The sequence below is a fragment of the Lepus europaeus genome, chromosome 3 (genome assembly GCF_033115175.1).
Source record: "Lepus europaeus isolate LE1 chromosome 3, mLepTim1.pri, whole genome shotgun sequence".
Taxonomy (NCBI): domain Eukaryota; kingdom Metazoa; phylum Chordata; class Mammalia; order Lagomorpha; family Leporidae; genus Lepus; species Lepus europaeus.
Genome location: NC_084829.1, coordinates 117,654,750 through 117,671,137, shown reverse-complemented (window position 1 = coordinate 117,671,137; position 16,388 = coordinate 117,654,750). Strand labels below are relative to the sequence as shown.

The following is a 16,388-nucleotide window of genomic DNA, read 5'->3' as shown; positions in this document are numbered from 1 at the left end:
AGTTTTACTACCTTTGTGCTCTTCCTGTTGCCCCCCACGCGAACCCCTTGCAAACACTGATCCTTTTATTGTCTCCATAGTTTTACCTTTTCAAGAATGTAATACGTTTGGAATCAGATTGACTCCTTTTACTTAGTAATGTCTTTAAGGTTGTTCCATGTGTTTTCATGGCTTGATTGGTCACCTCTTTTTAGCATCAAATGATATTTTGTTATCTGATATATTACAGCTTATTTTTCCCTTTACTTACTGAAGGACAAGTTGGTGGCTTCCAGTTTGGGCTACTATGAATAAAATTCCTTTAAACACCTATGAGCAAGTTTTGGGGCAGATATAAGTCTTCAGCTCCTTTGGATAAATGCAAATCATAATTGCTCCAATATATCTTCTTCAGTTTACTGATACAGTGAACTACATTGATAAATTTTTTAAGATGTATTTTGAGAGGCCGAGAGTAAAACAGAATTCCCATCCACTGGCTCACTCTCCAAATGGCTATGATAGCCAGGACTGGGCCATACTGAAGCTGGGAGCCAGGAACTCAATCATTGAGTCACAGGGACTCAAGTACTTGAGCCATCACAGCTGCCTCCTAGAGTCTGCATCAGCTGAAATTGGGCATGTTGCAGGACTTGAGCCCAGACACTCTGGCAGGATGCAGGCATCCCAAGCAACATCTTAACTGCTGTGCCAAACACCTGTCTATCCAGGGTATTTTCTGTTGTTACCATCTTTTACAGATGAGTACATCAAAGTGTATATGTGTTAGAAAACTTGCCTCAAATTCAGTGGTCAGAATGACACATCCAGGATTCAAATCAAGTCTAGTTAACTCCAAAATCTTCTGACTATTCTGTTTTATTAACTGACATAGAGATGAATCAAAATCCACAAGACAAATGTAGTGAGTCCCCTGCCTGATCCTTTGACTGGGGGAAAATTTTCATTTCCATATTCTGACTGTAATTACTAGTCTCAATCATTAGGCCCTTCTATGGAAACAACACAGAGTGCAGGATCTCTTTTATTTATTTATTTGTCATAAATTTATTTTATGATTTGTCATAAATTCTCTGGAGATCTGTTGGTTCCTCCAGAAGCTTGAACAGTCAGGGGACCTACAACTAGAGATAAAAACATGGAAAACTTCTGATTGCCACAAAATACTGAGTAACACATTTTAGATTTTCAAAACATGAAAAGCTTCTAAGGCCTCCAGGGCTGAACACCTGAAGTAACTGTACTGATGTCATACATTCTTGGTAGACTGCAGATAAAAATCCTTTACTCTGTGCCCTTTTCTTTAAAGGCATTTCCTTCTTTGTACAGATACGAGCTATGCTTTGAAAATAAAAGCTGACGTGGCTTGCTTATTTCCTCAGGTCTGACTGTAACTGCTGTAAAAGACTCCGGAGAATGGAATTTGGAGGCAGGGGCGTTGGTGCTTGCAGATGCTGGCCTTTGCTGTATCGATGAATTTAATAGCCTCAAAGAGCATGACAGAACCAGTATCCACGAAGCAATGGAGCAACAAACCATAAGTGTTGCTAAGGCTGGGTAAGAGTTTTGTGTGTGTGTGTGACTTCTGTGGAAACAGATTAATGTATGAGGAAATCTTCAAATATTTCATGGAGTTTGCATATTATCTTTTAATTCCATTTTCCTTAAAAATGTTTAAGGATCAACATATTAGGGGAAATGTAAACATTGTTCAATTGAAAGGTATAGTTGGTCCTCTAAGAGATTATTGGTTATCATCCTTCAAGACGTCCATTAAAATTTTTCCTTATTAGACCATAGACAAATGTGAGGAAATTAAACTATATTATTAGGACAGAAGAAGAGAAAATAAAGGATAAATGTAGGTTGACTTACCTAATGGAGAAGATTTAGGGAGAGTTTTCAATGTAGAAGTTCATTCATTCTGTCATTCAGTAAATATTGTATATTTACTCTGGACATATTACTGTGTTAGGAATCTTGAAAGAATAAAAAAGAAAAAATATTATTTCCTGCTTTCAGTACCATTCTCCTTATATATGCTAATGGAAAGCTGATCACAGCACTGAAAAACTAAGTAATAAAAGTATATGGCAGTGTGTGTGGAAGTACTTGTTGTGACACAAGGAAGCTCACTATTGAATTATGTCAGTTTCTGGCTACACGTGAGCAATAGGGAAAGAAACTTAACCTGATTCGTAAAAAAATCCACAGGCTCTGAGGTGGTTATAGGAAATTTATCTAGCTACAAAGGTTGGCCACCAAATAGGCTACCAGTCATCAAAGCAAACAACATGGTTAGAACCACCACAGGACTGCTGTGTCTTCAAATAGTAGTAGGGGAAAAGTACTTAGGAGCTAGGCAGACACTGGTGTATATAGATTCTGTGAGATCCATTTATACCCAGTAGCTAAGAGGTAATGTGAAGTACAAGGAGTGTGGGGAGCAGATTTCAAGTCTTGTATAAAAAGGTTAAAGGTAGCAGCAACAATGTTGATTTCCAGTTCAGAAGGATGTGTCCTTTTCTGTGTGTAAATGTCACTTATCTTAGTCTCTACTGTTCTTTTTCACAAAACCTGGCATTCAGTTGGAAAGTACAAGACAGACAGACAGATACACACACACACACACACACAGGTGGGGAGATAGAGAAGAAAAGGAAAATGGGAAGAAGGGAGGGAGGGAAAGTAAGTTTTTAGTATATAATAACAGTTGATAGAACCAGACTTAGCGATGACATATTTTAAATTTAGGAGCAGAGTGGACCCTACTGAAGAAAGTCAATTTACAAGTCTGTAGAAATTACCAAAAATGAAACAGTTCAAGAAGAAATAAATAAAATTGTATCTAAGCAATATGGAGTGATGCCAGATTATCTAACAAATATGTTATTAGAGTCATAGAATTTAGAGTAAGAGTGAGAAAAGAGGCTTTAAGGGCATAAGAAATACTTAAAGAGGTGATGGTCAAGAATGTTATAAAATTATATCAAATATATCTATATCAAAGTACAGATTCAAAGAGCCTTGAGAACCTCAAGCAGAATGAATATCTCTCTCTCTCACACACACACACACACACACACACACGCCATCTGGGAACATCACATTCAAGCTCCTAAAGTCCAATTAAAGAGAAAAATCCTTCCCAGTGGGGAAAAAGAAAGAGACATTTCATAAAGAAGAACAAAGGTGAGACTTGAAAAGAATAAAAGTTGTTAACCTAGGAGATATTTTTCACAAACTGAAAACAAAGTACTTGTTTTTAGACAAACAACTAAAAATTTTCGGCTTGGACTTTTGGCACAGCAGATAACTCACTGCCTGGGACATTCACATTGGACTGCCTAATTCAAGTCCCAAGCTCCTCTGCTTGTGACTACTGGCATCCTGAGAGGCTGCAGACGATGAATTGAATCCCTGACATCCATGTAGGAGACCCAGATTGAGTTCTTGGCTCCTAGCTTTGGCCCAGCCCTGATTGTTTTGGGGATTTGGGGAGTTAAGTAGTAGGTGGAAGGTCTCTCTCTGATTTTCTCTATCAGTCATTAAGAATATAATTGCTAATGAGAACCTGGTTCTACACACAAAGACATGAAGAACATTGGTAATGATAGACTATAAGGGTAAATAAAACTGATTGTTCTTGAAAAAGGCAAAACAGAAAAGAATAAAAACTTATTCTTAATCACTTTAAAAGGTAATTGACCGAGGCTGGCGCTGTGGCCCTGGCCTGCAGTGCCAGCATCCCGTATGGGCACCAGTTCTAGTCCCGGCTGCTCCTCTTCCAATCCAGCTCTCTGCTATGGCCTGGGAAAGCAGCAGCAGATGGCCCAAGTCCTTGGGCCCCTGCACCTGTGTGGGAGACCCAGAAGAAACTTCTGGATCCTGCCTTCACATCTGGCCATTGCAGCCATCTGAGGAGTGAACCAGCAGATGGATGGAAGACCTCTCTCTGTAACTCTTTCAAATAAAAATAAAATAAATCTTTAAAAAAAAAAAGGTAATTGACCATCTAAAACAAATAACAAAAATATATTGTAGGAGATAGGTATGTGTATGTGTGTGTTTATATATATAAAATGCAGAAATAAAATCCATGATAATAACAGCCTAAAGAATAGAAGACATAAAATTTACTGTTGTATGCTATTACACTGTACATGAAGTAGTATATTATTTGACATTAGGGTATAGTAACTTAAAGATGTGACCTGTAGAACAACTGCTACAAAATAAGAGGTATAAATTGAATCATAAAATAATCCAAAAGAAAGCAGAAAGAGAAAAAGGAAACAAAGAATAAATAGAACAAATAAAACATAGTTTTAGCAAGATAATATATTTAAAATCAACTATGTCCATAATCATATTAATAATAAATTATATGAATAATGAAAAGTCACAGATTTGTCACAGTGGATTAGAAAATGACCTCAGATTCAGGCATATAGGTAAGTTAAAAGTACAATTGAGAAAAAAAATATATTATGAAAACACTAAAACCTTGCCAAGAAATTACAGAAAATTAAAACTTTCCCCTTGAACATAGACATAAAATTTTTTAGCAATACTTTAGTAATTTAAATATAATACTTTATTATCCTAAGAATTCAAGATTGGTGTAATATGTGAAAAAACACTCAATGGCATTTACAATATTAGCCAAATAAAATTATCCCAATATATGTGGAAATGTATTTGACAAAATTAAATACCCACTTATGGTTAAAATTCTCAGCAACTTAGAGGAGAATTTCCTCTTCCTGTTTATATAGTATCTATGAAAAACCTACAAAAAGCATCTCATACTTAATAATGAAAAACTGAATATTTTCCATTTAAGATAGGTACAGGTCAAGGATGACCACCCTTACAATTTCTGGTCAATACTGGAAATAAAAACCTTTGGCTCAGAAAGGGAAAAGTTAAAACTATCTATTTTATATAATATGAATGTCTACTTAGAAAATTCCAAAGAATCAAGAAAAACTTACTAGAATAAGTGAATCTTATAGGGTCTTTGAAAATTAATTTTATTTCTGCGTGCTTAATTGGAAATTGAAATAAAAATATACCTTTATAATGGCGTTTTCAAATAGGAAGCATTTAGGGGTCTAGCAAAATATGTTCTAGATTTCTATACTACAAGCTATAATGTGTTGATGAAAAAATTAAATTGGAACTAAATAAATGGAGATTATATATATAGTTTTTGTTGGTTGGAAGACTTAACATTTTTAAGATGTAGAATCTCCCCCAAAATAATTGTAGGGACAAATGGATATTTCCTGTCCATTCTCTGAAGATCTGCTAATTTTAACAGGTATTGGTAGACTAATAGCAAAAAAATCCATACAAATTGATTGGCATTCACAAGGCATCATAGAAGGCTGCACAATAATCTAATACCCATCTTCATAGGGGAGAGGGAAAAAATGGCCATGTAGGCAATTTAGAAGGGTGATAAATGGCTTTTAGAGGAGATGACTGGATCCAAGGACAGACAATGGCCTGAAACAAAGTTCTCAGTTCTGGGGGAGGTGGTAGTGAGTGAAGGGTGGAACTTCACTGTGAACACTGATGGTGTGGTATGCAGATGAATTGTCCCAGGTCATCTCTCTGCGCTGCTCTTGGAGGAATAGATGAGATGTCTAGACACAGCAGTGACTTTTAGTACATTCTCTTCTCTGGTGGTTAATATTTCCTTATTGTTTGACTTACTGGTTATTGAAGAGAAGATAATTGCATTTCTTTTGGAAGAAATTTTTTAGTCATATTAGAGAATTTCAGAAAGAGTGCCCCCCCCCCCACTGTACTAGAGGTCAAGAAGCAAGGTTAGAAGGTCCTTGCTTCTGATGCAGCTTCTGCAGCCTTCCAATTTCCCTTTATTCAAAAGTGTTCAACATGGCAAAGTACCTATACTTTGGGGTATTGTTTTCTGAGCACCATCATAATCCATAGAATCAATACAGTACAGTCAAAATCCAAACAGGCTTTATTTATTTATTTATTGCAGAAACTGACAAAGTAATTTTAGGTTGTATGTGGAAAGCCACAGGATAGCCAAAATGACTTGAAAAAGAAAAAATTGGGGTAACTTACTTTATTTCAAGATTTACTGGGGCCGGCACTGTAGCACAGTAGGGTAAAGCCCCGGCCTGCGGTGCCAGCATCCTGTATGGGCATCAGTTCGAGTCCCGGCTGCCCCACTTCCAACCCAGCTCTCTGCTGTGGCCTGGGAAAGCAGTGGAAGTTGGCCTAAGTCCTTGGGCCCTTGCACCTATGTGGGAAACCTGGAGAAAGCTCCTGGCTCCTGGTTTCAGATTGGTGCAACTCCAGCCGTTGTGGCCAATTGAGGAGTGAACCAGCAAATGGAAGACCTTTCTCTCCCTCTCTCTGTATTTCTGCCTCTCTCTGTAACTGTGTCTTTCAAATAAATAAAAATAAATTTTTTAAAAGGTTTACTATAAAGCTTCAATAATCAAGGCTGTGTAACATTGCCATAAGGATAGACAGTTGATTTTCAAGAAAAATGCCAAAGAGAAAGGATAGTCATTAAAAAAAAAATTGTGCAAAGAAGAACCTATACACAAATGGTTTATAACAGCTTTATTTATAGTCACCCCAAATTGAAAACAACACAGGAGTCTATCAACTGATAAATGGATAAATTTTGATAGGTCCATACAATAGAATACTACTAACAATATAAAGAAACAGAGTATTGTTATGTGCAGCAACATGGATGAATCTTACAAGTATTGTTTGAGAGCTGGCCTAGCAAGTAAAGCTGCCACTTGTCAATGCTTGCATCACATATGGGTGCTAGTTCTTATCCCAGCTGCTCCACTTCCCATCCAGCTTCCTGCTATAGGCCTGGGAAAACCAGCCGAAGATGGTTCAAGTGCTTGGGTCCTTGCCACCCACATGGGAGACCTGGAAGAAGCTCAAAAGTATTGCTTGAAGTCAAAGATAAGCAGCACAAAAGGCCACTTTGTTTATGATTCTTTGTATGTGGAATTGTAGAAAAGAAAAGCAGTTAGCCTGGCCCCATCAAGGTCTCTCTGCTTCCTGTTTGAGATGTGAATACTTGTTCTTCCACTCCTGCCATGATGGGTTGCCATCTGCTGCCCACCATCAGAGGCCAAACCAATGGGGTCACTCAAACTTGGACTCTGAACTTCCAAAACTGAGTTAAATAAACTTCTTTATATTATAAAGTTAAGCTGTGTCAAATATTTCACTCTAGGTACAAAAAGCTGACTAATATATCTGGCAACCATGGATCTCTCTCCTTAGTTTTTTCTTTGAAGTCTCCCATATGGGTACAGCCGACCTAACACTTGAGCTATCCTCCTCTACTTTCCCCAGGCCATTAGCAGGGAGCTGGATTGGAAGGGGCGTCCGGGATACGAACCAGTACCAACATGGGATGCAGATGGAGTCTTAGCCCACTACGCCATAGCACTGGCCCCTACTTGGATTTTTGACATGCAGTTGTGAAGGGAGGCTTACCAGCTGTGTCAGGATGCCAGCCCCATGAAATTCTTTAAATGCTTCTGTCTTGGCTACTATCCAGAGTTTAATACCTTTCTGAACTGTTAGATGGATTGCAACTGCTATTTTAGCCTTCTAATTTCTTTACATTTATGTAAGAATATTTAAATTTTGAAGCATATTAGCATATACATTTCATTTAAAGAGTACTATGATTAGTTAACTTAAGGAATTAAAGGATATTGTTCTTCTGTAGTTATTATACTCAAACCATGTCTTCTTCATTGCCTGTTAGCATAGATATTGATAGTATTCTGTTTTGTTTCTCCCTACATAACTATTTCTGGATTCATAAAGGCATTTATACTATTTATTACTGCCATGTAACTTAAAAGACACTGAATTCCTACATATTGCATAACTGTAGAATTAGGTAATGCTCATCAGTGGTTTATGTTTTATTTCTCCATCTTGATCCATGGAGTGGAGACATTTTTAATTATGTTATAATAAGACAAGTTGCATTACTGTGAGCCCCTCTGAACTTACTGAACTATTTCTGACCTATTTCTAGGGATGACTAGACCATGGTGTGTTGACAAATGTCTGATGTTAGCTGCTTTGATTTCTGAACATAACGTTTCTAACACTTGTCTGCCTGAAAATTTTGACTTGATTTACTATTTCTCACTATGATTGAAAATCTAAATTTCCCTTAGAAACAGTAGCAGTCATTCAACCGGAATTTGAATTTCTTCTCTTTTGGATATTAAGTTCCATGTTTTCCTTACAGAGAATGTGGCTTGAAAAAAGAATGCTCAGAAGAGCAGGTGCTTTTCAGATAGCAAACATATTCCCTCTGCAATTATTTTTTTTGTGAATTCTCAGTAAAATTATTTGAAACTTAGAATCATTGTCATCACTAACAACAAATTTCCAGTGATAACAATGGCAGTGAATATCGCTCCATTTGAAGTAAAACTTTTTTGTTGAGCAGTCATTGCAGTTATGATAGGAACAGTATAAGCTTTGGGATCAGAGACCTGGAGTCAATTCTAGCTTCCATTACTGCTTTTCTGACCTTGTGGGAGATTACAACCATCTGTAATCATCAGTTAACTCATCTATAAAATGCAAATAATAATACTCTTCTTACAGGGATGTTCTCAACTCAGAATTCAGATAGGTCAGCTTCCTGGCTCAGCGCTACCCTGTAGTCATGTCAATAGATGAAAATTGTGCCTGCTTACAGACTCTGTTTTTTAAATTTTAATTCTAATTGGCTTTTAACAGATTCAGTGTGCTTTTTAGAATCACTTTAAAAACATAATGATATTCTTTTCCTCCCTTCCTCCTGTTCACTCCTTTCCACCCTTTGCTTCTCCCTTTTTTTTTTTTTTGAGATAACATATTTTAAAAATACATACAATAAAAAGACTTAACACTTCACCGAATAAGAAGTTTAACAAATAAAAAGTAAAAAGACACTAGTTTAGTGGGAATATAGACAGTGGCTATAAATAATTGAATGGAAAATTGACCATTTCACCCATCTATAGTACATTTTAAAGTACTATACAGTACTACAAAGTACGCAGATAATTAAAACTATAGTAGTACAGCATTCTTTTTTTTTTTTTTAAGATTATTTATTTGAAAGGCAGAATTACAAAGAGAGAGAAGGAGAGGCAGAGGGAGAAAAAGTGAGAGGTCTTCCATCCGCTGGTTTGCTCTCCAACTGGCCGCATGGCCGGAGCTGTGCAAATCTGAAGCCAGGAGCCAGGAGATTCTTCCAGGTCTCCCACGTAGGTGCAGGGACCCAAGGACTTGAGCCATCTTCTGCTGCTTTCCCAGGCCATAGCAAAGAGCTGGATTGGAAGTGCAGCAGCTGGGACTCGAACCAGCGTCCATGTGGGATGCCAGCCCTACAGGTGGCAACCCTGTCCGCTATGCCACAGCACTGGCCCCAGTAGTACAACATTCTTAACCATTGGTTTGACAAAGATATAAAGCAAAACTTTGCAAAAGCTCTGTTTGCAGCAATACTGATACACACAGATATTTCTTTTTTTCTTTTTAAATTTTAGCTCCCACATATAAGGGATAACATGCAGTAGTTGTCCTTCTGCATCCAGCTCATTTCACTCAATATGATATCCTCCATTTGTGTACATTTTCCTACAATTAGTAGAATTTCATTTTTTTTTAATTCTTTTTTATTTTTATTTTTTGACAGGCAGAGTGGATAGTGAGAGAGAGAGACAGAGAGAAAGGTCTTCCTTTTTGCCGTTGGTTCACTCTCCAATGGCCACTGCGGCCGGCGCATGTCACTGATCCGAAGCCAGGAGCCAGATGCTTCTCCTGGTCTCCCATGCGGGTGCAAGGCCCAAGGACTTGGTCCATCCTCCACTGCCTTCCCGGGCCATAGCAGAGAGCTGGCCTGGAAGGGGGGCAACCAGGATAGAATCCGGCGCCCCAACCGGGACTAGAACCCGGTGTGCCGGCGCTGCAAGGCAGAGGATTAGCCTGTTAAGCCACGGCACTGGCCAGAATTTCATTTTTTTAATGGCTGAATAATATTTCATTGTATATCTATACCACATTTTCTTTATCCACTCATCTGATGATGGACACTTTGATTGATTCTAAATTTTGACCATTGTAAAGAGTGCTGCTATAAAAATGGTGATGCAGGAATCTCTTTGATATGTTGTGTTCAAGTCTTTTAGGTATATACCCAATAGGACTGCTGTATCATATGGCAAGTCTACTTCTAGTCTTTTAAGAAATCTCTACACTGTTTTCCACATTTTCTGCATTAATTTACATTCCCACCAACAGCGTGGAAGTGTTCCCTTTTGTCTACATCGTCTTCAGCAATTGTCACTCTCTGTGTTTTGGATTTTAGCCATTCTGACAGGGGTGAGATGATAACTCATTGTGGTTTTGATTTGCAATTTATAGCCAGTAATGTTGAGCAGTTTTTCATATATTTGTTGGCCATTTATATTTCTTTTTTAGAGAATTGTCTATTGAAGTTGTATAATTGCCCAGTTTTTAGCTGGATTGGTAGGTTTTTTTGTTGTTGAGTTATTTTAAGTTGCTGATATATTTGGGATATTAATCTTTTGTCAGGTAAGTGGTTTACAAATATTTTTTCCCATTCTGTTGGATGTCTCTTCACTTTGTCGATCATTTCCTTTGATGTGCAAAAGTTTCTGAGTTTGATATAGTCCCATTTGTTTAGTTTTGCTTTTGTTGCCCTTGCTCTTAGGGTCTTGTCCAAGAAGTTGTCACCTATATCAGTGTCTTGGGGTGTTTTTCCTACTTTTTACCAGAAACTTTATGGCCTCAGGTCTTTGATCCATCTGGAATTGATTTTTGTATATGGTGAGCAGTATGGATCTAATTTCATTCTTCTAAACACACACACATACAGTTTTGCTGGCACCATTTGATTTTTAGAGATTATCCTTACTACACTGTATGTATGAGCACTTTTGTGAAAAATCAGTTTGTTATATGTATGTGCATTAGTTTCTGGGCTTTCTGTTCTGTTCCACTGATAAATGTATCTGTTTTTACGCCAACATCATTCTGTTTTAATTACCATAGCTTTATAGTATGTTTTGATGTCAAGTATTGTGATACTTCCAGCTTGATTTTTTGTTGTTGTTCAGGATGGATTTCGCTATTCTGGGTCTTTTGTGATTCCTTATGAATTTTAGGATTGCTTTTTCTAATTCTGTAAAGAATATGATTGGGGGAGCTGGCACTGTGATGTAATAGGTTAGACCTCCACCTGTGGTGCCTGTATCCCATATGGGCACTGATTCAAGTCCTGGCTGTGCTGCTTCTGATTAAGCTCCCTGCTAGTGGCCTGGGAAAGCAGCAAACTATGTACCAAGTACTTGGACCCCTGTACCCACGTGGGTGACCCAAAGAAACTCCTAGCTTTGGTCTGACTGGCTGTTGCAACCATTTGGAGAGTGAACCAGTGGATGAAAGATTCTCTCTCTCTCTCTCTCTCTCTCTCTCTCTCCCACTCACTCAGCATTTCAAATAAGTAAATCTTTGAAAAAAAAAATGGGGAGGATAAAGGATTGTGAGAATACCATTAACATGTTTGATTATTTATAGTTTTGTAGAGTATTATTTTGCTCCCTTTTTTGTATGCTAAATAGTTGTTTTAAGCTGAGGATCTGTAAATATAGAAAAGTCAGGGGGCTGGTATTGTGGTACAGCGAGTGAGGCCAACACTTTTCATGCTGACATTCCATATTGGACTGTAGCTCAAGTCCTGGCTGCTTCACTTCCAATCCAGTTTGCTGTTAATGTGCCTAGGAAAGCAGCAGACAATGGCCCAAATACTTGGGGCCCCTGCCACTCATGTGAGAGACCCGGATGGAGTTCCAGGCTCTTAGGTTTGCCTGTGCAGCCCTGGCCATTAGGACCATCTGGGGAGGAAACAGTAGATGGAAGATCTCTTTTGGTCTTTCTTTCTCTCTGTATACTTTTCAAATAAAATAAAGAAGTCTTAAGAAAAAAAAAAAAAGAATTTGGAAACTGCTATGTGAATACTATATCACTGGCTGTTTTCTAGCCTGATTACTTTGACAAGGTGATCACTCAAACATTGTGGAGAGCCAAAAGGTCTGGTGTTTGCTGGAGTGACTTTACTATGTACCAGTTGGGGTAAGCTAACTTCTATGGCAAACAGTGGCTTAACTCAGGCAGAAGTTAATTCTCACTTAGGTGTATGTGTGACACTAATCCCATTTAACCTGATCTAAACCTAATCACCCCCCAGTCTCACTGCATTTGATGTTTGAGGAAACATAGTTTGTTGGGGGCACAGAAAAATTGTATGTCTGGGATACAAATTGCATGGCATTAAGTTTACCGTCTAAATTATTTTAGCTGTACAGTTTAGAATCATACTGTTGTGCAACCAGTCCCCGGAACTCTTTTCTACTTGAAACGTGAAACTGCACCCATCAAAAAACTCCACACTTCCCCCTCCTCCCAACCTCTGGCAACTACCATTTTACTTCCTGTTTCTATTAATTTGAATACTCTGGATATTTCATGTAAGTGAAATCATACAATGTTTCTTTTTTTGTGACTGCCCTTTTTCACTTAATATGCATGTCCTGGAGGAGCTCTTTTATCTGTGTTGTAGGATTTCCTTTCTTTTGAAGGCTGAATAATTTTCATTGTACATATAGAACACATTTTCTTTATCCATTTTTTCACCTAGGTTGCTTCCACCTCTCTCTGTTGTATAGGGTGTTGATAAGGACATGGGTGTGGCCTTATTACTCAGCCCGGCTACCACAAGGCCTTGCAAACTAGTCTTAAATCATTTTATACAACTGAGAACATTTATTGGACCTTTGTGTTCAAATTCTTTTTCAGTCTTGCTTTTTACTAGGTGGAATTTAGAAGCAGTTCTTTTTCCAGTGCTTCAAATCCTCAAATTTCTGAGCTGTCTTTATTGTCTTTTGTTTCTCTTTGAAAATTTGTCAGCCCTGTGGGAACTATGTTGTGGCTTAGCGGGTTAATCTGCCTCCTGTGATGCCAGCATCCCATATGAGCACCAGTTCAAGTCATTGTTGTCTCCACTTGCAATCCAGCTCTCTTCTAATGCTCCTGGGAAAGCAATGGAAGATGGCCCAAGTACTTGAGCCTCTGCCACTCATGTGGGAGACCCAGATGAGTTCCAGGCTTCTGGCTTCTGCCTGGCCCAGCTCGAAATGATGTGGCCATTTGGGGAGTGAATCAGTGGATGGAAGATAGCTGTCTGTCTCTCTCCCCCTCTTCTCTCTCCCTATACCCCATAATTCTTCTTCTCAAATAAGTAAATAAAAACAATTTAAAAAAAATAGGGCTTGATCACTTGAACCCCCCCCCCCAACCACCACCACCACACACACACACACAGAAAACTGGTCATTCTTGCCTAGGCTCATCTATTTCCTGCAATAATTTGAACCTGAAAGTTTTTCTTGCTCCTGTCAGTCTGATGTGGAATGAGGGTAGAGTGCTCTGTTCTATACCATCACTTAGGGCCCAGGCTCCTCTTTCATGGATCTTTCAGACTCCAGAGTCTGCTCTTTGTGCTCCATTGGCAAATTAATAATACAACAGAGAATTTCACAGGAAGTTTTTAGGGGTGGAATCCAGAAGTTGTATATGTTCTTCTACCCTCATCCCATTGTCCAGACTTAAATTATAGCTCTACTTCGCTATAAAGGGATGGTGGGAAATATAATCTTGCTGTGTTTCAACGAGGAAAAAGGCAAGATTTTGTGAATATATAGCATCTGTCAACTCAGGCTGGTACTGAATTCAGAAGTATAAGCATCTGGGTTAGTGATTAAAGCCAGAAGTCAAGATAGGCATCATCCCACAAAGTGTATTTGGAAGTAGTGGGAGACTATCACAAAAACAGGACACTTTCTGGAATGCCTATACTGATAAAATCACCTGTTACTTAACTTTTCAATGTTTAGAAAAATTACTGCTATATTTGTAGGAAAGTTTAAATGTGAATTAAGGGAAAAGGAGTTTTTGACAAACCTAGAGTTTTTTGATGGGTATAGAGTTTCACTTTATAAGTTGAAAAGAGTCCTAGGGACTGGTTGCACAACAGTATGATTCTAAACTGAACAGCTAAAATAATTTAGACAGTGAACTCAATGCCATGCAGTTTTTACCCCAAACATTGAATTTTTCTGAGCCCCCACCAAACTGTGTTTCCCCCATACCATTATTATGTGATGACCATTGAGCCTGTCAGTATACTCTGGATTTTAGAATACCTAAGCTTTATACAGATTTCTTTTTGTATCATTTAATTAGGTAGATTAAGTAGTTAGATACCCAAACCATCCACAGAATCTTTTAAGACAGTAGGGGTTGTACATCTAAAATGTTATAACCCACAATGGAGGCAGTTTGGAAGTAAGAGCTTAGCACATCCAGGTTTGAACCTTTGCTGTAGTGCTATCAGTGCAACATTGGGGAAGTTAATATCTCTACTTCCAGTTTGCTTTTTTCTAGTATTTTGATAGTATCAGGTCATGGATTTAGATTCATGTTTTATTTTGAGATGATTCTTATAATGTAAGGGAGGGATCGTGCTTCATATTTCTGCTCACAGAAATTCAGTTTTCTCAGCATCATTTGTTGAAGAGACTGTCCAATCTCCCGGGATTTTTTTTTCTTTTTTTTTCCATTTTATTTATTTATTTATTTATTTGTTTATTTATTTATATTTCATAAATGTGAATTTACAAAGTGCAACTTTTGTGTTGTTGTGGCTTACCCCACCAACCTCCCTCCCTCCCGTGGCCCTCCCCTCTCCCTGTCCCTCTCCCATCCTGCCCCTTATCGAGTTTCATTTTCAATTACCTTCATATACTGAAGATCAACTTAGTATATACTAAGCAAGGATTTCAACAGGCTGCACTCCCACAACCGCCCAAGGTATAGAGTACTGTTCGACTAGTAGTGTTTTTAAGTTTCATAGTAAAACACATTAAGGACAGAGATCCTATGTGGGGAGCATGTACCCAGTGACTCCCGTTGTTGATTTAACAATTGGCACTCTTATTTATGATGTCAGCAATCACCCAAGACTCTTGCTATGAGCTATCTAGGCTATGGAAGTCCCTCGAGTTCACCGACTCTGAACTTGTTTAGTCAAGACCGTATCACAGCGGAGGTTCCTTCCTCCCTTCAGAGAAAGGCGCCTCTCTCCTTGATGGCCTGTTCCTTCTGCTGGGGTCTTGTTCACCAGGATCTTTCATTTAGATTGTTTTTTGCCACCATGTCATGGTTTTCCATGCCTGTGAGACTCTCATGGACCTTTTAGCCAGATCCGAATGTCCCAAGGGTTGATTTTGAGGCAGGATTTCTCCAGGGATTGATTTTAGCTTCTTTGTCAAAGATTAGTTGGTTGTAGATGCATGGATTGATGTCTGGAGTTTCTATTCTGTTTCATTGGTCTACATGTCTATTTTTGCACGAGTATGAGGCTGTTTGATTATAACTGCTTGTAGTATGTCTTAAAATTTGGTATTGTGATACCTCCAGCCTTGTTTTCTAATATAAATTGTTTTAGCTATTCAGGGTCTCTTGTGTTTTCCATATGAATTTTAGCAGCATTTTTCTAGTTCTGAGAAGAATGTTGTTGGTATTGTGATTGTGATTGCATTGAATCTGTAAATTGCTTTTGGTAGTATAGACAGTTTAATATTAAATCTTCCAACCCATGCACATGGAAGATTCTTCCATTCTTCTTTGTGTCTTATTCTATTTCTTTAATCTTTTGTAATTTTTATCATAGAAATCTTTCACCTCTCTGATTAAATTTATCCCAGGGTATTTAAATTTTTTGTAGCTATTGTGAATGAGCTGGTCTTAGAAGTTCTTTGGCAGCCATAACATTGTCAATGTATAAAAAACTATTGATTTTTGTGCATTAATTTTATTTTATATCTTGCAACTTTACCAAATGCTTTCAGGAGTTCTTATATCTTTTAGTGGAGTCTTTTGGTTCCCCTGTATATGTAGAATCATGTCATCTGCAAACAGGATAATTTGACTTCCTCCTTTCCAATTTGTATCCCTTTGATTTGTTTTTCTCATCTAATGACTCTGGCTAAAACTTCCAGGACTATATTGAAGAGCAGTGGTGGGCATGGGCATCCTAGTCTGTTTCTGGATCTTAGAAATGCTTCCATCTTTTCCCTATTCAATATTATGTCAGCTGTGAGTTTGTCATAAATTGCCTTGATTGTGTGGAGGAATGTTCCTTCTATACCCAATTTGCTTAAGGTTTTTATCATGAAAGCATGTTGTGTTTTATCAAATGCTTTCTC

The 16,388-nt window shown here is 38.0% G+C and overlaps 1 protein-coding gene across 4 annotated transcripts in view; it reads left to right on the top strand.

The window, feature by feature from the left end:
* MCM9 (minichromosome maintenance 9 homologous recombination repair factor) overlaps positions 1-16,388 on the top strand; it is a 216,631-nt gene that overhangs the window by 70,381 nt on the left and 129,862 nt on the right. For all 4 annotated transcript variants that reach the window (XM_062186673.1, XM_062186672.1, XM_062186671.1 and 1 more), the window contains exon 8: positions 1,383-1,557. In XM_062186673.1, the coding sequence (XP_062042657.1) occupies positions 1,383-1,557 (175 nt within the window). The remainder of the gene's footprint in view (positions 1-1,382; positions 1,558-16,388) is intronic.